The sequence below is a fragment of the Trachymyrmex septentrionalis genome, unplaced genomic scaffold, assembly GCF_001594115.1.
Source record: "Trachymyrmex septentrionalis isolate Tsep2-gDNA-1 unplaced genomic scaffold, Tsep1.0 scaffold83, whole genome shotgun sequence".
In the NCBI taxonomy this organism is placed as follows: Eukaryota; Metazoa; Arthropoda; class Insecta; order Hymenoptera; family Formicidae; genus Trachymyrmex; species Trachymyrmex septentrionalis.
The window spans coordinates 3,048,961-3,075,063 of record NW_017306018.1 but is presented as its reverse complement, the minus strand read 5'-3'; the positions used below and the strand labels follow the sequence as shown (position 1 = coordinate 3,075,063).

The window sequence follows — 26,103 nt, the reverse complement described above, 5'->3', positions numbered from 1 at the left end:
GATGTATGGCTCTATGTGGCTGCACTATTCTTCCTACGTCTGAAATGGATTTAGTTAATTAATTTAGATCAATCAATTATCAATAATCTGAAGGCTTTTTGTTGCTTGCATATAAAGAAAAATATAGATTTGAATTGTCTAAATATTAAAAAATATAGAGTAAATTAGGTTCTTCATTATACAATAGTTGACATTTGCATAGATATTTGTCTAGATAATGGCATTCAAAGAAAAAATAACTTGGACTTTCTAGAACAAACTCTCCAGTAAGCAAGAAACGTCTTGGAATATCTTGGCAACATTGCAACAATGCTGTGATGTTGGAATGTTCTAATAGGGTCTTGCTTACTAGATAGTGTATTGAATGTATGTATAGCACACACATACACACACATACACACACATACACGCGCGCGCGATAAGTACATCAAAGCAGTAGAAAATGTTTCAAACACGCACGTGTCGTACAACAAGAAATGCGTAACGAATGAAAACTTGAGCGATCTAGAAAATGTCGATGTAACGAGCGAGGAGGTCATTCCTCATACACCAAAAAAAAGCGCCGGAAACAGAGTTTCATCGAAAAATAAGATAATGATGTAATCCAGGACTCGAACGTATGAGTACAAATTACTTTTTTCACGATTCCAGCCACCGACAGCCGATGCGACGGTCACTACGTGTCGCTGACACGTACTGCATTGCCACAAAACGCCGCGCGAGAATTTGTTCAGCTTATTATTTCCAATCAGATTGATGGTCTTCGGATGAAAAATCACGGCAAGTCCCCTGCCGGTCGCCATGTTGCGCGAGAAACGCATGCGGCATGATGAGAACGGAAGGTTATGGTCGGTTGTCGCTGGTCTCATGCAGTGTTGCCAATGGCTGCGTTCAGCAGAGCACAACAGTTTTGCAATCGTTTTATGAATGGGCAAGTTCAAGACGCAAGCGGCTAAGCATGCTTACCGAGCGATTGTACATGATTGGTTGGATCTATAAGTAACAACCAATTATGTACATTTGTTCGGTGCAGGCTAATCGCTTTGTCAACTTGAACGAAACGCGCCTACTATCTGCTGAAATAGGACCTAGGACCGTCCCTCTTGATTTAAAAGCATAACCCAATCAGCGCGAAGAAAACTTCCAACAGTTGCAAAATAAACATTCTGTTAAACGCAGCCAGTAGACCTATTCTATAACTTTTGAACGATAATTTTAGCTACCTAGAGATGTAGTTGCACAAATATTTTTAAGATCGCATTTATCTGATTGACACTTTCCATTAGATCCTAAAATATAGATCAATCAAACGAAAGAACTCACTGAGTGCTCAGTAAGCGGTTGTCGTTCTAACTTTTTAATGCACCCAATGGCTGCGTACTCAACAGTTGAATTGAGCGCTCGTTGCTATTGATGTAGATCTTGCTTCTAGATCTAAAATGTTGATTGGGTCATCAGAAAGAATATGCCAATAACAGCGAGCGCTCACGGATTCGCTCCGCAACAGTTGAATCTAAAGTCATTAGATCTCTTAAGTACCGCAATTGATTTCAGAAATGTCGCGTCAAAATGGCCAAAGTGGACATAGTAGAGCACTATAGATATTTGCATCCGCCATTTTTAATCCTTTCCTCACTCTCTGTTTTCTCTTCAATCTTCTTAGTTTACCGGTAGAGTGCAAAGAGAGAGAGAGAGAGAGAGAGAGAGAGAGAGCAGGAATTGAGAAAAAGAGCAAGAGAATGAAAAAAGAACTAAAAATGGCGGATGCGAATATTCATATTAAGCCGCTTATATACCTAGTAAACAAACACCGAACGAGAATATTCGGACATTCGTGTTTGTGTTTGTGAGCAGTTTCTTCTCTTTCTTGATTGCATCGAATACCAGCATTCGATCAGAGAATTCGGTTTTGTATCTTAAAACGTGGTGAAAATTACAAAAGTAAACGAATTTACTAAAATACTGATAATTTCATTAGTCAACACCTAGTAAATTTGCTCACTTTTGTAATTTTCACCTTGTTTCAAGATATGATCCCCTGATTTGATGTTTGTTACATAGAGAAATTAAACTTGTGCAACTTTTATGTAACAAATAATAACAGAGTGTTTACGTTTGCTGTTCGTTCGATGTTTGTTTGCTATGTGTATACGCGGCTTTATAGTGCCTTAGCACATAGTACACAATTTCAAGCATAATAGTTGGTGACTTATCTTTTAAATTGTACTTACATGTCCCTTCGTGCACTTTCATGCACTAAACATCTACAACAAATAAATCCGTATTAAATTAAATAATACATAAATTAAGCATTTATACATACTTTTTTTTATTATAAATAAACTAATTACAATTAAAAAACATTTATATACGTACTTGACAGCTTTATCTTATCAAATAAAGTATGTATTGTATATGCAAATGCATAAATTTGAAATGATTGCGTTTCGCATCAAAATGGATGCAAGTTTGCGGTACTTAAAAAAATCTAGGCTACATTCCAAAACTTCCTCTCCAAGGAAGATTTTATTCGAAATATATAATACACATAACATATATTATATAGCATATAGAGTAAAATTTTCCTCAGAGAGGAAGTTTTGGAACGTCCTAGTGACTTTAATTGAGTCTGCCAAACTAGTAATAATAAGTAGTAAAAAAAGCTAGATATGCATATTGTATGTTTACAACTTAGCACGCAGTACTGAAGCCATTAGATTAGATTAAAACACCAACGAGATACTATTAAAACCGTCAATTCTGGGTAAATTTTCGGCGGTATAAAAAGGGCCTCAAGGGCCCGGAGTTAATTGAAGAACGCTGACATTATCGATAATTGATAAAGATTTGCTATTATTAACTGCTATTAATAACTGCTATTATTAACTGCTATTATTAACTGCTATTAATTTGCTATTATTAATAAATATTTCGTTCATACATTATTAAATTCATGATTTTTTGTTACATAAATGTTCCATAAATAAATATGCATACTTGTAAAGCTATAATATCCTATATATTGCAGAAAAATTACAATTTTTTTCTCTGCAATTATCATTTCTGTTGATAATCAAACTTTGACGATAACACTGAAATCAGAATTTTAAAGAAAAATCGAGTATTATTGAGTTCTAAATGCATAAATACGTCCATTAAACTAATAAATCATAAAATTAGTATAATATTTTCAGTTTTTAACTCTTAATTATTTCAATATTCACAAGGATGCCAATTCTCGTAAGGATGTCGGTCTTTAATAGTATCTCGTCGGTGGTTAAAGCAACGATGTGATGCCGTGTGGACCGCGAAGTCTGCGCGCCAAACCGGACAATAGGAGGCGCCAAGAATTCCAAAAGGAAAAATAGAAATGAGTATTTTAGACCAGAAAATGAATCGCAGGAGTCAGGAAAAAGGCCCCAAAAAAGGTATGTATCCGAAAATTTATAAAATCTTGATGACGAGAATATCTTTAAAGATTGGTTGGCAGAAAATGACAATAAAGGGTAACCAAGGGCTTGGTGTAAAATTTGTAATATTTCGCTTATCGATAAATATTATCGATATAATTTATCAAGGCATGCCGAATCAGCTTTTCATATAGATAATGTAAATAGTGTTAATGTTGAAGAAATTGATACCTCACAATAAAAGGTGTGTCTAATTTCTATATATTTATAATTCTATTTCTCTTTGAGGTGACTAAGGATGCCAGTTTCACGAACGGATTAGATACTCTACTGGCGCTTTAGACTGCGCGCATGCGCGAGTGCGGGACATATCTGGCAGCACTGTGCCGAACGGGATCATTGTAAATGATTGTAAAGGAAAAGATGACTTGAAGTGCGTGTGTCAGCGTGTGTTGATTTAACCTCATTTAAGCTTAAATTTTATTCTAGTATCTGGTTTCTGTGTTCTTTTGTGAATCAGTTGTAATCTGGAATGCGGAGAATATGTCGAGAATAGTTGAGTCTTTGAAAAAATTAAATGTCGAAAACGACGCAGAGTCGTACCGACAAGACAATGACAGGGTCAACAGGAAGGTCGAATTGACGCTGTCACTGGAAGAAAAAGTGTCACTCGATCAGAATGACTACATATTATCCGTCTGTGGAACCCAAAGGCAAATTTTATATTTTCTTACAAGTCTTTTTTATCGCGGCACCTGTCTTGTTTTCGCCCAAAACTTCATATATATCTATATCTGTTTTATTTGAAGTACAGTGTACACTAGTTCAGTGTACACTAATTAGTCACAAAAATAGACATTACTTATAGAACATTTAATGTCAAATCTGTGCAAAAGTATAACACATCTGTCCCAAATATATTTCTATTATTATGTATATGTGATATCTAAGAAAATTAGTATTTATTATATGATCAAAAGTAATCTATTTTTTAAATAAATCTTATCAATGACATAAAACTAATTTGCATTCTTTGTAACATGAAGCACTATTGTATATGTTCTAATTATTTGATTACAGTAAAATATAACTTTTGATTAATATTTTTATACATGTATGATTATTATATTTATATAGTATTTTCTATAAATGTTTTTTTTAAATCTAAATTACTTATATGTTCAATAATATATATGTCCAGTTACATTTACAATATTTTTGTTTGATGTTAAGATCAAAACTTTGTTATTGCCAGTTTAGAGCATTTATTTATTGTTTTACACTTAGAAATGACATGAAATGATCTCATTATATATTGCCCAAAATTATATGTATTAATTTTATTTTGTCATATAAACTATTGTTTGTTTGTATGTATAGTGAGCCAGAATTTAGGATTGGAACAGCATTATCAGATCATTCTTGCATAATATATTCTGTTGGCGAATCCTTGAATCGAACGATTATGCTAGATCATAATCGATCACCCATCGTAGGAATTAAGTTCAGTCCTACTTCTAAAAATATATTATATATCGCAACTAATGATGGATTAATTACAGCATGTGATTTGCGTGCTAAGGGAAAGGTTGTAGCAGAATTTAAAGGTAATTGTCAGCTCTAAAAATCGTAAACATAAGTTTTCATCGATAAATTTTAAACAATGATGTCTTAACTAGTCTTGTCTTAACATTACAGATAATACAGAAAATGGCAAAATAAAACCTTTGGCTAGCTTTGATCTTAGCTGTGATGAAAGGCTTATAGCTGGTGGGACAGAGCACACGGGTGGAGATGCATTTATTCTGTTTTGGGACATAAGGCAAAGTAATTCAAAACTAGAAAACACAAACAGTCTCCTTGGTGGATATTGGGAATCGCATATGGATGATATAACTTGTCTGACCTTTCATCCTGCCAAGCGGAATGTTTTGGCATCTGGTAGTACAGATGGTTTGATGAATATATTTGACCTGACACAATCCTCAGAAGATTTGGCTTTAACTTGTTCTTTAAATACCGAATCATCAGTGGTAAGACAACTTAATTCTGTATAATGTATAAAGAACATCTTTTTAATCAAATAGCTTTTTTTTTTAGGACAGACTGGGTTGGTTAACTGATGATTCTCTATGGTGTACGACACATACACAAACGTTACAATTATGGGAATGTGAAGGTGCTAGTGCATATGCAACATTTGCGCGTAGTGATTTAGCCATGTCACAGGTATGTATGGTTTTTTTTATAATTATCACTGTTTATTGCTTTTCTTACAAAATAACTAAAGAATTCTATTTACAGAATGATGATCCTGATAATTGTTACTTGGTAAGATTCCATACCACTAATGTTTTTGGACAACCATTCGTGTTAGCGGGTTCCAGCACAGTTAAAGGGTATTAATTTGCAATATAAGTGTAATGCATTATTCAAAAATAATTTTTTTCTTAGATTGATAATGACATAACATTAATATTTTTTTCAGGGAAAATCTAAGATGCTTGAACATTAAGAAGAATCGTTTGAAAACATATTACGAAATTGTAGGGAATAAACAAATAATACGGGACAGCTGGATGCATGAGAAGGTAAATTATAAATTAAGAAATTATTTCAACTTGGATCAATAATCACCTCGTATTTTCGATTCTGCAGAGTGGAAGCTTGGTGACAGTTGGTGAAAAAGGCATTGTCAGTATTTGGCGACAAACGGAATCGTCGATACAACAAAATTCAAGTCATAAGTTGTTAACTAAAATTGGAACTGACCGTGATCGGCATCACAGATCTAAACCTTATTAAAATAAACATTTAGGAAAAAAATATGTTAATACGGAAAAGTGTTTTGCCATAAAGTGATTGTATCATCACAGTGGAAATGGAACAATCAACAAAGTGTCATAATTGTATATTTCCCTCACATTCTTCTTTATTACAATAACAGTTGTATGTACATTTATAATAAATAGATATTATTTGTTTATGCGATTATTCAACGGCGAGTCATATATCGATTAAAAAAATGTAGCCACGAGTTTCGTGGTATAAATGCTAAGGAATGTAAATCACATGTAACTGTGGATACATTGAATTAATGGACATGGAAGAAAAGAATAAGACAAACCATAGGAGTCGCACGCGACTTGTAAGGAAACGATTTCCTTCTACCACAGCAAGATTAGAATTAATAAAACAGACGACATTGGCAATCGTCACAGAGAAAGTTTGTATCAAGCAATTAGTACTCGTGATAGAGGACAGTCAACCAAATAATGATAACAATTGATAGTCGTTTACAGTCTCTGTGTTTGAAAATCATCAAAATTCAAGGAGACTCCTATCGCCAATCCGTGAGCGTGTCAATAACCAAACACACGCCCGTTTATTACATATTATGTAATATTACAATTAACGATTCAAAAGACGATCGCAGTAGCGAGTATCACAATGATAACAGTAGATATATAGTTTTAGAGCGAAACGGTAGTATAGGTACAGAGTAAACGTACAAAAATACTTCCCATGAGCATCGGGGACGTAAAGATTCGCTAAAACGTGGAAAACCGCGTTACTATAACTTCATTTATATATATATATATATATATATATATATATATATTTCTTTATATATCATTTTTATAGATATATCCTTTCTCAAACATTGCGACGCCACGTGACGTTATATTAGAAAAAAAAAAAGATACAAAACGCCACGAAACGCGCGTAGGCCGTCGCGCTATTCCTCAGCTATCGCCGATTTGATTCTTCGCGTGTTATTGAGATATCCGCGAGATTGTGTGCGACTTCATTTATTTATTACAGATATATCAGTCGATGGGGACAGAAAATTGCGGCACTTCATTGATCGTACACTACATTATCAACTTGCTGACTTGTTCCATTATATCATGTCTTCTAGGATACAAGCAACCTATAAGCGTGCAGAAAGATTGTTTTCTCCAAAAAGGATTAATCTTTTTTTAGTTTTCTCGAGTCGATATAAAATCTCAATTTTTTTACAACTTTTACCCGGCTAGTCACGCTGTAGATAGTACATCATCTATATGCGTATCTATATATATATATATGCGATGAAGTCGAACACTCATCCGCGGAGGACGCTATAACAGCTACAATCGTAAAATATCACCTCGCGAGCTTGTCACACGCTCGGTATTGCAGTAGGTAGTAAACAATAGTAGTAGACTTGTAATACAGTCGCTTATGTTATTTTTTTTACTTTTTTCCCTTTTTTCCTCACATAACTCAACATATGTATCTTACGGAATACTTTTTTAAGATCTATTGTCACCGTGATTGATTGAGACGAACTTGTGTAGTATTATTAGATTATTACTTATAAGTTTCCTTAACGAGGCTAATTCATTAGACTCTTCTTTGTCCATTGTCCCTCAACAGCCCTTTATCTTGCAATCCGATCATATTGCACGTCAGTCTTTATATGCTAAAGAATGTACATTATGACTAACCATTTATCGAGTTCAGAAATCCATAATTTAGAGTCATATTAACAATTACATTTCAATACAATATATTACATATAACACGTTTGTCGCACAACTATCCTTTCCATTTTCGAATTTGAATCCGAAAGAATGTTCGTCGCAACGACTTTTTTCTAAGATATGCTAAATATGTACTAGCTTTCTGTGCTATTACAGAATGAATCGGTAATCCAACGTGCAGTATGACCGTACTAGGATTTAAAAAATCCTCATTTCCATTCAACACTCAAGAACTTCCTCTTTCGTTGATCATAAGTGTGACATACAAATAAAATATATTAGATACAGTGCATGAGATGCAAAATCCGTGAAAACCGACGCGAACTCTTGCAACGAGAGAGATGAAAGTTCATTACGATTCTCGTGTAACGGACCCTCTCGCTTTCGCATACTGTTTCATGTGGATTCGCACGAGCTTTCATCATTTCGATCTTACATAATGCAATAAATAAGGTTGTAGACAATAATACGAGAAGAAAGAACAATAATGGCAGTGAATAATCCCGAAACGAAATGTCAAATATGAAATCCTTCCGTTACAATTCGTTCATAGGAAAGAGTCGCGGGTATATCGCATACGATTTATATCCGAAGAACAGAATCATGTGTAAAGCAAACGTTTTGGGAACTGAAATCGATTTTGACCAGCGGCTTGGCACATATACTGATAATAATGACGATAATTCATAATTGTTAATGATAAGTATCCTATCTGTCTTTAGCACGTATTAAAATACTGCAATAGTTACGATATAAGAATAACTATCGCGGATTCGTTCTATCATTCATAACAGAGATTCATTCGTGCATTCAAATAGGCTAGATACGCAATGCGCGAGATGAATCGCATCACTTACACACATACGCACGTATGCGCACAAACATAAACACACGATTTGCTTTTTCATTCATGCCCAATTATGCTTACATACGCACGCACGCACATGCTTATGAAAAAGTATATATATGTACACACATTCTTTGATATATATATATATATATATATCTACCTTGCATTTCAGCAAGCAGCAACAGATTTGTTTAAAAGATTAATCTAAAATCTTGTTTCTAAAACTGTCAGTCGGCTTGATAACATAACGAGCAAGAATTTAACAAGATCGGCTGATTTACTTTGCTAAGCCGGCCGTTAATACTCTTTTCTCTTTCTTTCTTTTTCTTTACTTCAATCACTTCTAATAAAAATTACATTTTATTTTTAATATATATTCCTCTCATCAAGGTAATAGAATTTCGCGAGATTTGGCATAAAAATGATTATTGCCGTCAGTTATAGCAGTTGGAACGTAATAAAGTTCATCAAGTAATTACATCTCTTCCGTCTCCCAGGTATACCGAGACTAACTACTCGTATTTATTGACGATAGTGTTATTGTGTGGACAAGATGGAGTATCGTATTACGTTACGATCTTGTGAAATAAATAGCCTTAAGTGCATCCTATTGTAAGACTATCAAACCTATAGTGAGGAAAAATTGAGCGATAGAAGAAAATGCGAAATGGTAGGAGATAAAACATACGAAAGTGTGTATGGTGAAGCAGCAAATAGATTAATCAACATCGCAAGAAATTTATGCCGAAAATCAAAAAGATTTAACGCGGCTGCGAGACTGTTGGCTGCTTCTCGACTGATTGCGCGGTGACGGAGCCGGTGTTAAGGTCGGTGTAGTCGTGCCGGTGGTGGCGGCACTGGGGCGCGATGAACGAGACGAATGTTTGCGACCAAATCGAAAGAATCGTCAGAAGAAGATCACCTCCTCCTCTGGCGGTGGTTGCTGCTGCTGCTGCTGCTGCTGTTGTTGTTGCGATTGTGGCTCCGTACTTCGCTGCTGCTGCTGCTGTGCCTGCTGATGTACGTACGGGGTGTCGGGCGGTGAGCGAGTAATGCGAAGCGAGCGATTCGACAAATGCGTATGATTTCCGCCAATTCCATGGTGATGGCTGTTCCCAAGCTCTGGTGACGAATAGGCAGACGATCCGGTGACGATCGCAGGACTGCTGCCTGCTCTGGAATGTCGATCCGGACTATTATTGCTCGTAGTGCTACCGCTTCTGTCGAACATAGATACGACGAAACATAAGATTATTACTTGTCAATTAAAAGATAAACGTTTGCGATGTTTAGGGTGGAATAAGCTAGTTTTACCTTGTGTTATTGTTACTTCCACTGGCAAGCTTCAGTGGCAGCTGTTGCTTAACCGGCAAATTACTCTGTACTTTCTGCTGATTCGTCGCGCTAATCAGATTTAGAGGGATGCGTTTTGCTTCGGGTTGTGCCTTACTACGTGCGCTTTGCATTTCGGCGTTTTGCGTTACGTGAGATAGATGAATCATTGTCGAGCCAGTCGTGGAACTTCCGACCAGCGTTACGCCTTGTCGCTCCAACGCCTCAAGTCGTCGATACAACTGATCCCGTTGTTGCGTTACATCCCGCTGCTCCGCAGCCAATTGCTCTCTCTGTCGCGTCAATTCAGTTCGTTCCTCCTCCAACTGAGTCTTCTCTTGTTGAGACGTAACACGAAACGCTGCTTTTTCCCGGCAAAGCTGATCCTGCAAGTTCCGCAGCTCTTCCAATTGACGATTCGGATTCGGTCGACTATTGGATGATTTGCCCTCTTTACAAGCAGCCAATTGCGCTTGCAGGCTATCGATCGTTGTCATTTGATTACTTATTATACAGAGCAACGTATAAACATGATGAGACAAACGTATCGCCGCCCATTGCTGATCCTTGTTTGTCTCCAATTCTTGGCCGCCTTTCTCATCGGGATTTTCTTTGGGTAACTCACACAGTTTCGGAACGGGAATTATGGTATGCGTCGTGTTTGAATCACGTGGATATCTTTCCTAAAAATCAAATATTATTTTATACGATTATTTGACATTTACTTGTTCGTTTATACGTACTTTATTATGATCAAAACCGGCAAATGTTTCAGCCCTTCGAGGAACGCAAAGAGCTGGTGGAATGTAAGCTTCACTGTGACGTTCGCCGGCGGAGCTTAAGCTTCGTGACAGAGTAGCACCGCCCGCGCTGAACGACAGCGAGCTAGCGAGACGTGTCGCTTCTTGCACGGCCACAACCACCTGTATCCAATATAAAATTTAATTTTATTAATCCGCTGATTTATAAATTAAGAGAGAGAGAAAGAGAATCCACAATAATTTAATTTATAAATAATATTAATTGGATGATACTAACTTCTTGCCATAATTGAGTGGTATCAGTTCCTTCATTGTGCACCAGTCGGGTATAATCGGCACCTTCTTTCTCAGGCTTCTCAATTCTCTCATTATCGCTTTCGTTCCCGCTCCAAACATTCGCCGCTTGTAAGAGTCGCATTTGCAAGTTCATCTTCTCTTCAAACAGCAGCGCTTGCTCTGCATCTTTCTTTCGCAATTCACCTGAGACAATATAATTGTTTATTTGAATACATTAGAAAAAGCAAAACGATATTAGAAGTTATGAAAATGTTGAAAAGAACTAAAAGGACATACCGACAATTCTAAGTATATGTGATTCCTTAATCTTGGCAATACGTTGCTTCTCTTCACTGGAGACTAGCGAAATCGAGGAGGCGCGAGTATCTCGCAATTCATTATTATTTTCAGTCAGCGTGTCGGTTTCGTTTTCGGGATCTTGTGGGCAAGCCTCGACCGCCGACCGAATAGCCTGTATCCATAATTGTTTGTCCTTTGGCTTCTGAATCTTTAGTTCGAACATTTCTGGTTCGGCTGGGTTACTGCTTATTAGATAAATGCTAGATTCTTGACGAGCCTTCTCGCGAACCAGCAGTTTCTGCAATGATACTATACCCGCTTTATTGTCAGGCACGAAGAACGCGTATTTCTGATCTCTCTCAGCCAAGAAAAACAATATGTCTGAGAGAACGACCACTACAATGGCAGTCATTTTGCCACGACCTTGCATTAAGTATGCAGTGCCCTCGAACTTCAGAATTCTATTAATTATATCCGATTTCTTGAATTTAGCACCACGATATGTCGCAAATGACTTTGCGTCGATCCTACAAAAACGTTAATATTTATTATAGTAATATATTTCAAAAAATTAACCATGCGGAAAAGTAAAGCAAAAGAAAAAAAAAAGTCAAAACTTACTTATTGTATATTTCTAATTTTCTATCTTCTCGCTCTTTGTCGGCTACACAAGCATCTACATCAGCTAAAATCTCTTTAACAAGGATCAGTGCTTTACGTAAATCTTCACTTTCCTCTTGTGCAATGCCAGTTTTAATGAGCGGCTCGATCAGCAACGGATACTTCGTCAAACGTTGAGTAACAAAAAGTATACATTCGGGTATACCTTTCTTTTTCAACAAAGGATTTGTCTAAGGGCATAAATTATTTCATTTAATAAATCGTACCATTTGAACCTACATTAGTCATTTGCTAGTTATTCATTGCTGAAACTTACCTGACAGTGGCGAACGAAACGGGCGAAGCGAGGATCGTTACGCAAGTAATACTTGTACACTTCGACGGCGTCTCGATGACGACTGCAAAATTCTCCATACGCACTCTTCATGCGTTGCGCGTTGTCGTTCGAGAATTGCTCAACTAGAATGTCGGCAATCGTAGAAACCACGGGGTTAGCACTCTGCCGTTTTTGCAGCAACCGCAGAAATCGCAGATGAATATCGATCAGATCCCGCAGTCGAGGAAACATGCGCTTGAGATCCGGCTGGCCCAGACGAAAGTGTCGTCGCAATCCCTCCGCGAAGATCTTCTCCATGGCGAGCAACACCAAACAATGATGTTTCTCCGTGAGCACGAATTCGTATATATGTTCCTGCCTCTTCACTTCGCGGTCGCAATGATCGACGAGACGTAACGCGATATTACGTCCGATCGCAGAGCTCCAAGAATCGGGCTCCTCCTTTCCCAATGTCAGCTCAGGATCCAGTTCCTCGAGATCTGCCATCGTGAACTGATGAGCATCGTCCCCAAAGTCAAATTCTTCCCATCCGCTGAAATAAGCGAAAAGTCACTTTATTTAGTTTTTTGTTGTTCACGGCGTTACGATATACATAGTACATCTATCTTGATTAAAATTTGCGGATTCAACTTTATTACAATATCTAAGAAAAAAAGAAAAGAGAAAAGATATATTTACAAACCTCAGAAGATCACGATGTTGCCCGCTCTCGGCATCTTTTTCTTCGTTTATCGTTTGACTGAAAGAAAGATATAGCTTTGTTTCATAAAGCACAATTTATGATTAATAAAGAAAAGTTTTATTCTCCCTTAAACAAGGCACGCAATGTTAAGGTTGAACTTCAGCTTAAAAGACTCTTGAAATTAATGTACTGAGATGACGGCCTCTTAAAAAGACTGTGAATTATGATGTATTTTAAAATATTAAAAAATTTTAGTATTTTCTCAGCATCTTTTCTATACAAACCTTGCAGACGATATTTTATATCTTCATTTAAGCATATATGAATCTTCATCTGATTCTCATTACATAATCAATGTTGTTCGTTGCAATGCATGGCCAATAAAACTAGCGGTCTAATTGTAAGATAAATTCAGAAAGATAAAAAGTCTTTGATATTAATATATAGCAAAAAGCCATTCGCAGATGAGCACTAATCTGCAAGAGTCGGAAACTCCGAGTTCAGGTCGGGTGGTACATGCGTCATAGATGCAACCACTTGTTTTCTGTTCGCTCCTATTGTGTCCTACAATTTACTTAAACTTTTCCAGCAATCGAGAACACGGGATGACACTATACGAGGCATCACGGGAGACTCGAAGAACAGCACCCGTTTTATATTTTTGTTAAATCTTAATCCAGACCCGACCCAAAACTTTACAAACTATTACGAGAACATGACTGTCTATAGTGAGAATTCGGATACGAAATCTCGTGATACATTGAGAAACGAAGGTGGGAACGATAAGAGAAAGAAATGTGACAAACTATCGTTGAAAGGGCGAGGTGTAAAGTAGAAAGGAGAGATAGAAACTGGTAACATGTCATGAACATGTGTCTACTGTGATAATATATTGTTCGATGTGTAATTACTTGTGGAAAAATTACCTTACGGATTAATGCTCGCGACTTACGCGCTATAATTTAGGCGAAGATTACAATGACAAGAGGTAGCACAAAACATATTATTGAATGGGCACAAATCATAGAAGCAAGCACAAGATCAGAAGCATAGGCAGGGCAAGATGATGTCTCTTTCAGGTACATAAGACAAGACGGCAGAAGTCGATTGCCGTTGCTGGACAATATGCATGTATGTGTATGTGTGTATACATGTGTAGTGTGCGAGAAAAAAATCGAGAAACGAGAAACGCGCGTCTTTCCTAGACGCGTTGTAAAGCTAGATCCAGATTGAGCAAAAGATCGCGAACAAATGTGAATAAACAACTTGCTTCAATGAATGCGAATGCTACATGAAAGCAAGTTGTTGATTCGAGTTTGTCTGCACTCATTTACTTGGTCCAAATTCAGCTTGAGATACACGAACAGAAACGAACGCTTTCGACAGAATACAAGAGGAACACATCAGATATCAGAGACTTACTTGACTCCAAGTTTAGTGGCGACTCGCCGCCAAGGGCTGTAGCTTGACACAGTTTTCTTGTGGCTGTTAATTTCCCTTTAATCGTCGTACAATCGATCAGTTTGCACGTGGTTGCACGAGAGGGAATGCACGGGAGAAGGAAAAAGCACATACTGCATTAGGGCAACTTCACATCGCCTATTAGGCCGTTTTTTCTTCATTTCCATGTTTCTTGCTAATTCTTTTCTTACGCTTTTTGATTTTACGCGTTGGTATCTATCTTTAACAAATCGTTCCCACACGCAAGAATTTCTATTTATTAATAAATATACAATCTTTTTTTCTTTTTAAATCGGCGTAATGTAACTAAAATTTAAAATCAAATGACTCTTGGAGTTACGTCAATGAGTTTGATAACTTTTTATTATCACGCAATTATCGACAGTATCAGCTGCTAGTATTATCTTTGTAGCTTGTGTACTTATGTAATAATAGCAAACCGAAAGCTAGCTGAGGTAGTATCTGAGCATGGTATATTCAGTATAAAGTAATACGCATAATATATGTAAAAAATAATTAAATTATATCAAGATGTAGCGGCGCGATGCTGAACGCGCTAAAGCTTGCCGTACTATTGATGTTGCTAAACTGCGAAATTAACCAGGAATAATAAGCTTTTGAGCTAGCCAAAGCCTCGGAGTAATAAACAGATGCACAAATTTTATTTGGTTTAAGATTTTCCCCATCTCGTTTTATACTATTTATATATATTAAATATAAAATTTTTTTAATTGATAATTTATCGAATCTTCTTTCTTATCTAAATATCTAAATGTGAAGTGAATGAGTAAATTCTAATCCATCAATAATTGCCAATTAAATTAAGCAGTGATTTGAGTTATTCATTAATTATTTCGTATAATCAAAAAAAGTTCGTTATAAACTCCGAGTTTCAGCCCAGCCATGCTATTTGCGTGCGAATCTTGAACCACAGATACGCAGATCTAATGCAAAAAAAAATGTATAATCTTTATCAGTATAAGTTTATTACCTTCCGCTCCCGGATGAGGCTGGTAGTGGTAGCGACGTCGTAGAACCCCGTTTGTTGACGCTGCTGTTACTCGAGATGGAAACGTTGGATAAAGACTTTGTTGCGAATTTGCCAGAGTGATGCTTAGATTTGATGCACTCCAACACTACTTGATCCTTACATCCCTGACTTTGATGAACCGACGTTCCGCAATCTGATTTTATGAAAAATTAGATAAAATGCAATTTCAAAAAAGTTAATTATAACACGCAATTGCGAGTTATTTAATTTAATATAACGATTTTCTTACTGTCGCAATGAAGGAGAGGTTTATTCGTCGAATGTTTCATACAAACATCACATAAGCTTCCCTGAGTTCCTACCGTCATCGTTACCCACAGATGCTGTTGACTAGTCTTCTTTCCGCTTTTATCCTAAAATAAGATTTTAGCATGGTTCATCGGAAATGTTTTTTTTTATCAGATAACATCAAATCTTTATCAAATAATCTTTTTTTTTTTAGATTTACCTTCTTTTTGCGGAAGAAAATAGAACCGCGCTTTCTTCTTGTCTTTTCGGAATGATGATCGTCATATGCAGTACTACTGAAAAATTAATATATATATAAATCAACGTTGTTCGATTTACAATCTAAAATAGATATTTTAAATTGCATTTTGTAGATGATTAGCAATGCAACTATAGAAGCGTTTCGATTTATTCATAGCTTATTGTGAGACAAAGGTGTACGTTCTGGTGTAATTTCTGTAAATGTGTGCAGAGCTACATGTTTTAAAATGTGTTGCATGCACAATCATGTGACATAGTAATTTTCATTGTTATATATTTGGATAATTTTTGTGTTTAATGAGTCTTAAGTGACATTAAACTGCCTATACATATTTTAATTAATATCTAAAGAGAAATGGGTTATTTTAAATAAATGCATGTGAGTCCATCTTTGGTTTGCAGTTGTAATGTAACTACAGACTATTTTTGATTATAAAATCAATCGATTGGTAAACCGGTACAAACCATTCCCATCAGAGACGTTAAAAGGTTTTCAAAGTATCATAAATAATTCGGTTAAATATGAAAAACTTAAGGCATCAGAGTACTCACTCAGTCAAAAGCTCGTCAAGGGATATCTGGACATTCGGAGTTCCCTCTCTATCTTCATGGAATTCGTGGTTGTGTGATGTATGAAGATCTTCGGTTTCTGTCTCACTCCCACTACCCTTTTCGTTTCTTTCATGACGGCTGTTTCATGCAGGATTGTAGCAAATTTTCAAGTACAAACACAAACTAAGCAACTATCGTGTATAATGAATAATTGTAGTTCAGATATTCTCAGATGATCCGATGCACATCGATAATATTTAAAATAATAAACTGCTCGCGATTAGAAAAACAGTTATATTGACATAAGTAATCGATAAAATGTATATAAAACTAAGCTTTTAAATCAATAGCAGATATGCACTTATTATTACTACTTTTGTCCCATATAAAATAAAAGACGCAAGATATTAATTGTACTCGTTATCAATAACTAATAATGTAAGCCACAATATTCTTTGGACAAAATATATATTAAACTATATGAATGACTATTATAAGATTATTATTTTAATATTACTTTTTCTTTCTATTGTATATTTTATATGACTTGCAATACAATAATACGCGAGCAGTCATGAGATAAGTTAAAAGATCTACCTAATGTAGAATGTTTCAGGCATCTATAAATATAAATATCTCTGAGATTTATTTTACTACTTATAAGTGTTCATGCATGAGTACGTCTGCGTCTGCATTTTCAAAATGAGTTTCTACTTGTGCGAAAGATTGAAAAATCGACAAGATATAAATATATACGCGTGAAAGTGTACATGCATGAGTGTTTACGCACACATGAATGTACACGGCATAAAAAAAAATATATATATATATATATGTGCATAGCTTTTTGTGTGCTAATTAATAATAAGATCGCAAGCTAGATAACGACTATTTGAAAGTGGCGTTTCTATATAAAAGACAATAGAAGATAATATATAAATATCTATTTCTTCATTATCGTTGATCTAGCTATGTGATCTCCATTCATGATTCGTAATGGACTTACGCTGCAAGTGAAGGTGTTGTCCGAGTTCCGGTTTCAGTTAAATGCGCGTGAACCTGCGGTGTAACAATCGAGGGCGTCGATATAGATTTCTGAAGAGGTAAACGCGAACAAGTCAGTCCTGGCATTAAACTGCTACTTTCTGCTAATCTCTGACTACTCCTTTTTGTGACTATCTTCTGATATTCATTCTGTCAAAGAAAAATTTACTATGTAGTAACTCTTTGTTCCCGCGTGCATATCGAAAAGAGAAATTATCTTTCGAAGTATCTCGAAAATTACCTGTACAAGATCAGCTTCGTTCAATGAGTGCGTGCTCGTTTGCGATCTGCATGCTCGATTGCTTACGCCTACAGGTCCGGTACATGATTTTCCATCTAATTCTATCTCGTTTTCGCTGTCTAGGCTACTTAAACTAATGCTGCGTTGTCGCTGAAATGAGTAAACGAGTACGTCGTGATTGCGTGTTGAGCGGCATTTAGCGATGGCTTCGGCAAGAAGCGCAATACGCAAGACAACAAAGCAATCAAAATCATGCTACCACCGTAAGGCAAAAAAAAAAGTGCTATTACGATCGGGCATCTGAGACCGATATAATTTCGACGAGTTCAGATTTCGATGTTACAGACAAGAGATAATTTCTACATTCTTAATAATGGGAATACAACAATATTTTTGGCGAGCATCAAAATTCACAGCATCGAAATATGAATTCAGCATCGAAATTGAATCGTGCCTTGGTTTTAACAAGTAACGGGCAATATTAACCATATTTTGGGCCTGCAGATGATTTTGTCCGGAAGAATATCGGCGTCGGACGTGTCGGTTCTCCTCCAGATCTCCCAGATCTCCAGTCCAGCTGCGTCTTCTGTCTATACCTTGCGCTTGTTGCGAGCGGGCATGACCACCCGCTGAGGGGAAATGCGTTGGGGAGCTGTTTGTGGAGCAATTACCGAGGACAAGATCCGGATCAGAACCGGTGTCGTGGTGATGATGATTGCCGGGTCGAGACGCGAGCTCAGCCGAAGCCAGCGGACATAAGGACGGGCAGGAGGAGGTCAATCTTTGTGGGGCGTTGTTGGAGGCGCGAATATGATATCCCAAAGTGCCTAATGTCAAGTCTCGCATACGCTGGATGCAGTCGTGTATTTCGTGCAGTTGCTGCAAATTCTCCTCTGCAAGAAGAATATTTAAAGAATTGAACGTTTATTAATGTTTTAATTTCTCCTCTTATGTTTTAACTTTGATAATTTTGACGTTCTTTTAAATTTTATGAACATACGTCTTGACATTTATATTCATATTCTCTTATATAAATTTGAATATTGTGTGAATCATCATACATTAGAAAATAAAATAAGAACTATATATAAGTTGATATCTACAATCTTCAAATTCAATTACGTGAAATGAAAGCCAATTACCTAGGACCGGATAATTCTTGGCCACACCGGGCGAATGCGGCGTAACGCTAATGATGGGCACTAGAGGATTAGGCTGGGCTTGTATAATATTAGTGCCGAGTGTGAGTAATGGGTGTTGCTGCTGCTGTTGCTGCTGCTGCTGTTGTTGTTGGTGGTGCTGTTGTTCATCGCCGCCCTCAGACATGGTGATCGGCGCTTTATCGGTATTGTCTTTGGTGCTGTAGCCGGTATCCGTAATTATGCCACCGTGCAAACTCAGGCCGCGTAAATCCCCATTAATGATAGGCAGCACGCGATCGCAGTCGGAGTGCGATGAGCCAAGGTAATCGGTTATTACATCCTCCTCGCTGTCCTCACCGCTGTTCGGACACTCGTCTGTCAACATGTTATACAATCGTCGCCTCTGTGTTAGAATAATTATTGACAAATCGAACATGGGCATCATCATTATTACCGCTTTATTCCCATATAGCACAGACTCCAAGAAACATCCTAAAAATGTCCAAAGGCCTAAGGACGTTCTCAGAATGTCTTTTGGATGAAAGTGTGTGTGTGTGTATGTGTATAAGTTCCTTCATTAATTTAACGTCATGCTACAAAACAGAATCTTACATTATCAAATACCTTGCTCTATTTAAGTTATAGCCAATGTGTGCGACGAGAAATGAGAGACAGAAAATGACATGTTTTTCGTAGTTAGCAAAAACTAACAGTGATGGAGAGATGGGGGTAAAGAAGTTTACTGGCGGTGTCCTCACGCGGCGTACATATACTATATACATAGTACAGAAAGTCGAGAGTCGGAGGGAGTTCGGAAGCGCGATACCGGAAAACCGATACCGAAACGTCCTCTTCGCGCCGCCTCTCTATTGACTCGCGGGACTGGGAACAAACGGCGACTCCACGACAATCACACCGGCCCCCGCGACGGCCTCATCTCGGACTCCACTCCGCTCTCGAAATACCGCATAAAGGCATATTCAATGGAAATCAGGTCAGATTGTGTTGTCCGCCAGCAATAATTCGCATCTGCGTTTTCCACTTAAGTACACGAACGAGATAACGTAACGGCGCCCAGAAGGAGGACCATCGTAGGAATCTCGATTCCTACAATGTGTCCGTTGGGACGAGTTCTCCGACTGATAACATCGTCAAGTACGTTAAGGTCAAACCGGATTCCGAATCGGGCACCACGAACGCAAGTTGAATTTTAAGGATTCTCATGATCTCACAGCGACGCTTGGAAACGAAAGTCGAAGCGGACGAAGGATGACAAAGAAATCTTTTCTCGTTTCGTGCGCCAGACAATTCTCCAGAGTCCAGATCGAATAGTATGCGATCGCGGTGGAAAATATTCGTGAGAAACTAAACCGGAGAATCGTAACTCCATACGTATTGCGTTGTGGTAAAGCACTAAGGCTATTAACTGGTCCGATTCGAGCTGTGCTACTACGATTCTCTCAATCTCGACGCGAGCAGGATCCACGTTGAATTTCTCACGGATCTAATCGAGGCATCGTCACGCAGCTCGCGCGTGATTCGATCCAATTTGAGTTTTTCCTCTTCGCGATGAATTTATCATCATCCTTGGCGAATGGGACGGGGGCGAGAAGCGCACGAAATAGCGTACCGTGGCCGAACACTTTTCCGGGTAGAAAGGGGCTGACAGACTGTTGCTTTTCCCCCTGTGTAGCTCCCGGAGCGAGAATTGATCCAGTGGTCCGCGCGCACCACTCCGCTGCCTCCGCTACACCCCCGCGACCCTGTAACCCCCCGCCATCAGCACCGCCAACCTTCAACTCGCTTTTCCTCCACCACCGTTATTACCACCGCCGCCACGCCGCTCGCGCCGTCGACATCAGTACTGTGTGTGTTTGTTAGATTTGTATCTGTCCACCCTGAGCGTGTCACCAAGTGGCTCGATATGAATCTTTAGCTACCAGCTACCTCCGGATACACTTCCCACACAACTTTTCACACGTTTCCACGGATAATCTTCTATTCTTGAACAATTTTTCTGGCCGTCTTCTCTTTTGGGTACTGCTGAGAATTTAAAACACCGAATGTCTTTATAAGCAATGACACTGATAATTTCATCAGTATTGCTATAACTTTGATTTAAATTGGTTTCTAACTTTCTGAAGCTAAAAATGAAGCTAAAAAGGGATGAAAAACTATTATAATTAAGTGAAAATCATGATGAATTGATATTAATAAAACAGCGAATTATATACGAGTACATAATAGACATAATTAGAGAATGTATTTTGCGTTTTCTATTTGTAATATAAATCTAAATTCATCAGAGTTCTCACCAATCTTCAATTGCTTATAAGTTAAACCACATAAAAATCAGTGTTTTAATAAAATGCAATTTTGTATTGAAAGCTTTTATACTATTTCTTTGAAATATCATATAAATATATACCATAAAAAATTATGTACCTACTACTATTTAATAATCGAAAAATATTTATTTATTACTTTAGTTATATTCTCTTTTTCAGCTTTTTATATCTATTAGAAAACTGATATAGCTAATACCAAATATTTTATTGAAATTTTAATTAGGCTCTTTTCATTTTATAGCTCCTTTTAAATATCCTTTAAATATCTAAGTTTTATATATAATAACATTGCATTAAAATAAAATCTCTACTTAAAATAAATATTTCGCATTAATATTCAAGTTCTAGATTTATCGATCAATGCGCTTCTAACAATGCAATAAAATACTCCAATTTTCAACAATTCTTTCCGTTTGTTTTACTATTGCATCTCCAATATAGCTATCTTGCCTTTTCAATTTTCTATCAATCATTTTACTATGAAAGGGTTTCATCATAGCAGTAATCAGCGTTACAAACAACAACCCTTCGACGGTATCGGTTACCAGGGAGACGTCACAGAGAGACATGATTGTGTTGCTTCAGCTGGCATTTGAATGTAGGCCGCAGTGACTCCAAGTCGATATTATCGGCGTTATTAAATATTCCGGTGGTAATGATTTTCACTGAAGTAGCCCGTAACGATCGTTCCTTCATCGTGAGAATATTCGATACAGCGATACTTGTGTTGGCCTGCACGTGGAAACCTTACGGCACTCGACGATAATTATTTTGTGGGTGACGATGTACGGAATTCCGTTGCTCACTATATGTGTAAGTAAGAAATAACGGCGTACGGATTTCCGCGCGCTTCCGGAGAAAGTTTCGGCATCTCCTGGCTTTCAAGTGGCATCACAATGTTCGCATTCCTCCGTTTTCCGTTTCTATTCTTTTCTTCGTAAAAGCGTGCGACAGTACGCTAATCGATCGCGCTGCGGAAAAACTAACTGTATTATACTTTCGTTACTTTAGACGTCAAGCGCCAAATTGATATTATTGCCATTATCAGATACTCACGGAGTTGAATTTTCGTTTAACAGATTATCACTGTAAACGCATTACCGCGCCATTTAACGTTAATCTTGTTTTAACGAGGCTAAACGCCGATGAGAATTCGCAAATTAGATCTCTCAGCAGGATGCTGACTTTGCTCAGACGTGCCAAAGCATAATATGGATACAATTTTAACAAACTGAACTTTTTATCACAGTTGTTTAAACAATCCCTAAAATATTTTCAAAAAATATAAAAGCATGCTAATTAGTGATGTACGAACATAATTATACTTAATGACACTCTCTTGTACAAAATTGTTTTTCTCAATTTAGTTTTTCTTAATTTGTTTTCTTCATTACTTTAATATATGCCTTTCTAAATATTTATCATGAGATAAAAAAAAAATAACAAAATATAATACCTATGCTTCATACATTTTAAAGTATAACTTCTCTCTCTCTCTCTCTCTCGCTCTCTCTCTCTCCACTTTACATGGTATTGATTACCTCAAGAATATTCTTTTGTTTCTGTCCAACATAAATAGCAATGATAGATACATATATGTGTATGTACCACACAAGACACATCAAGCTTACTGGTACGTGAAATGCATCTCACTACGACGTTCCTTCTTTTTATATTTATGTATGCAACGTTCATTATAATGTTTATATAATAGAATCTTTGTCAATTCATGTTCTAAAACAAAATAACTAATACTTTTTCTCCTATTTTATTTATATTCAATAATATTTATTTATTCCTTAATAAGAGACGTTTTGATACAGAACGTCATATACGTTGTATTTTAAGACTATAATTATGTAATCACTAGATTATCCTTATCAGTATTTAAAATGTAAATCGCTAGAATTAAAAAATAATAAAGTAAATATTTTTTTCCCGATATATGTAAAATTACAGACATCTTATTCTTGAAAAATATCACAAACGAAAATACTAGAAAAATATATAATGTATGTAATGTATAGTATTTTCCTCGGTATTTTCGTACTTTCATATGAGATATTTTTCAAGAATTCAGGGGAAACATTCTAACTTTTTGACACATACACACACACACACACAGAGTCAATTTCTCTCTCTTACTCTCCGGAAATATTTGATTATTAAAATTGATACGTTTCAATATGTTTTGACCATACATTGTATGTCAGTCAATAAACGATGCATATAAGGTATAAATAAATGCCTGGCTCGCGGCAAACACGCCGCGTACCTACGCTGCATTTACGCCTACACAACAAACATCCATCCACGCATCCTCTTATGACAGACAGAGAGAAAGCCGAGAGGCGACTCACCGGAGGAAAACGGGGCGAGCACCTCCTGCCGCTTCTCCATCGTTTGTCACGTCTCTTTCGAGCGTATCTTCGAGCGGCCGCACTTCTCGAAAACTGCACAGACTGCAACAGTCGAAAAGAAACGGTTTAAGAAAACGCGTATGACGAGCAGGCAAGAGATCGAGGCGCGACGCGACGGGCGGCTCCGTCGCGTCGGAGCGCCGTGGAAATCCGCGGCGACGATTCTCCTCTTCCGTGTTCTCTACTTCCCTCGCGATCGCAGATAGAGATTCGAGTACCGTTTGCGAATTATTAAAAAAAAAAAAATCATGTAACGAGAAAAGAAAGACGAGCCCGAGCTGCGGGCGGCGAAGAGAAATTCACTTACGGACGCCCGTCCATGCGCGTGCGCGCGCGCGCGCACTTTGTGCGCGCCAGGTAGATCGTTGACAGGTGGATCGTGATCCACCGTCGATGAGTCGATCGCGCGTCCCGACTCCCACGCGATTCCCATTTCCCGCACCCGCGGGATACGTACCCAAGTACACGTACCTCTTATCCCACGATAGCCATTTAGCAGCGTCGTACACACGTCGGCGTCCCCGGGGCCGGGGTGCGTCTCTGTCTCCGGGCACGGCGGCACGGCGGATCTCGTAATACGTTCAGTGACGCGGGGTAATACAGTCTCGCTGGTCTCGCGTCGGCAGGCCTACCATTAGCGACACCGATACGGTCAAAGGCACGTCGGCCATCTTGTACTCAGTACTGGATCGCCATCGCAGTGCCGTATCACGTCACCAGCGTCACCGGCGTCACCGACGTCCTGTCCGTCGCCTGCGCTGTCGATATCGTTTCACGTTGTCGCTAACGGCGGGGAAGGAACAAGAGAAATTTCAGAAAAAGTCAAAGTTTCAAGTACCCTTTGAAACTTTTCGAGCGAATCACTCACTCTGGAGATCAATTGTGTATCTTGGAATAAGATGGAAATTACAAAAGTGAAGAAAATTTATTAAAGAAAGTCTTAAGTGTCTTGCAATGCTAATACAGCCCTTTGATTGGCTTATGGCTTCTTAAGACTGTACCTTAAGACAGCTTCAAATGTAAGAATCGACTCTGGCTTGTAGATATATTGATGTAATTTTCATCTTGTTACAAGATACATATAATAATCGATCGATCCTGCAAGAAAATTATTATAAATTGAAAAAATTAATAATAAAGAAGATTGGAATCCCTAAAAAAAAGGTTTATATTATGTAAAGTGAGATTATGTAGACAGTTCAAATATTATTCATAATAATTGAAAATTGAGTACTTATTGTATTTTATTTCTTATTTTACTTTTTAACTGTCACCAACTATCTACAAAAATAAGGAAGAGTTTTATAGGCTATATCGTATCATCGTATGAGAATCGCATATCAAAATAGTCGATTAAAAATTGCAGTGGACAACAGCAAGCAAAACAATGGCAAAATGCATTTTGTAATTAAATAATCTGTCTGTGATAACGAGATATTTAAAAACTTATTTTTATCTTAATATGTACTGAAATTTTAGAAAATTAATGTTGTAAGAGAATAAAAAATCTACACTTAAAGTTGTTTCGTGATTTATTGTATCACCGACGAGATACTGTTAAAGACTGTCAATCCTGGGCAAATTTTCGGCGGTATAAAAAGGGCCCCAAGGGCCCGGAGGTAATTGAAGAACACTGACATTATCGACAATTGATATAAATTTGCTATTATTAACATAAATATTTGGTTCATACATGATTAAATTCATGATTTTTTATTACATAAATGTTCCATAAATAAATATGCACACTTGTAAAGCTGTAATATTCTATGTATTGCAGAAAAATTATAATTTTTTTCTCTGCAGTTATTATCTCTGTTGACAATCAAACTTTGATGATAGCACTAAAATCACAATTTTAAAGAAAAATCGAGTATTATTGAGTTCTAAATGCATAAATACGCATAATACGCTAAACTAATAAATCATAAAATTAGTACAATATTTTCAGTTTTTAACTCTTAATTGCTTGAATATTCTCAAGGACGCCAACTCCCGTAAGGATGTATCTTTAATATTAGGTGTAGTAAAAAGTCATCGCGTTTTTTTAAAAGACATCTATCAGTAAAAACCGCAATTACTTTCTTACCAACAATATAAATATATCTTAATAGAGTAAAGTTTCAGATTTAAAAATCTCTTTTTTCAATTATACGATACGACAATTTTTAATGGAGTTATGAGCAATTAAAGTCAAAATAATTCTTTTATTTAATCCGCGATAACTCAGTAATCAAAAGTCGTAGGAATATTTAAA

The 26,103-nt window shown here is 37.1% G+C and overlaps 3 protein-coding genes across 11 annotated transcripts in view; 1 reads left to right on the top strand and 2 right to left on the bottom strand.

The window, feature by feature from the left end:
* Positions 1-826, bottom strand: part of LOC108755075 (protein tumorous imaginal discs, mitochondrial-like) — a 3,991-nt gene extending 3,165 nt beyond the window's left edge. For 2 of the 3 annotated variants that reach the window (XM_018497842.1, XM_018497843.1), the window contains exon 1: positions 635-826. In XM_018497842.1, the coding sequence (XP_018353344.1) occupies positions 635-821 (187 nt within the window). In that variant the 5' untranslated portion in view covers positions 822-826. Of the gene's footprint in view, positions 1-623 lie in introns of all 3 variants that reach the window. The other variant, XM_018497841.1, reaches the window with a different exon arrangement.
* A 3,000-nt stretch (positions 827-3,826) lies between these two features.
* On the top strand, positions 3,827-7,038 carry LOC108755063 (WD repeat-containing protein 89). Its single transcript, XM_018497814.1, has 8 exons — positions 3,827-3,843; positions 3,900-4,123; positions 4,791-5,017; positions 5,109-5,443; positions 5,511-5,639; positions 5,715-5,809; positions 5,899-6,001; positions 6,069-7,038. Exons 2-8 carry the CDS (start codon positions 3,954-3,956, stop codon positions 6,213-6,215), a joined length of 1,206 nt encoding a protein of 401 aa, XP_018353316.1. The 5' UTR covers positions 3,827-3,843; positions 3,900-3,953; the 3' UTR covers positions 6,216-7,038.
* A 2,583-nt stretch (positions 7,039-9,621) lies between these two features.
* LOC108755062 (rho guanine nucleotide exchange factor 18) lies at positions 9,622-24,528 on the bottom strand. 7 transcript variants are annotated; one of them, XM_018497807.1, is made up of 19 exons: positions 24,318-24,528; positions 23,787-23,888; positions 19,079-19,453; positions 18,423-18,829; positions 17,937-18,086; positions 17,658-17,845; positions 16,652-16,789; positions 16,059-16,134; positions 15,840-15,963; positions 15,551-15,743; positions 14,521-14,595; positions 13,099-13,155; positions 12,396-12,948; positions 12,080-12,309; positions 11,456-11,985; positions 11,160-11,362; positions 10,865-11,044; positions 10,104-10,804; positions 9,622-10,009 (listed from the first exon to the last, which is right to left on the bottom strand). In XM_018497807.1, exons 2-19 carry the CDS (start codon positions 23,824-23,826, stop codon positions 9,697-9,699), a joined length of 4,533 nt encoding a protein of 1,510 aa, XP_018353309.1. In that variant the 5' UTR covers positions 23,827-23,888; positions 24,318-24,528; the 3' UTR covers positions 9,622-9,696. The 7 variants fall into 7 exon arrangements, with proteins under 7 accessions (XP_018353309.1, XP_018353310.1, XP_018353311.1 ...); XM_018497808.1 differs by having other exon boundaries at positions 16,059-16,131; XM_018497809.1 differs by lacking the exon at positions 14,521-14,595.
* Between the last annotated feature and the right edge of the window lie 1,575 nt (positions 24,529-26,103).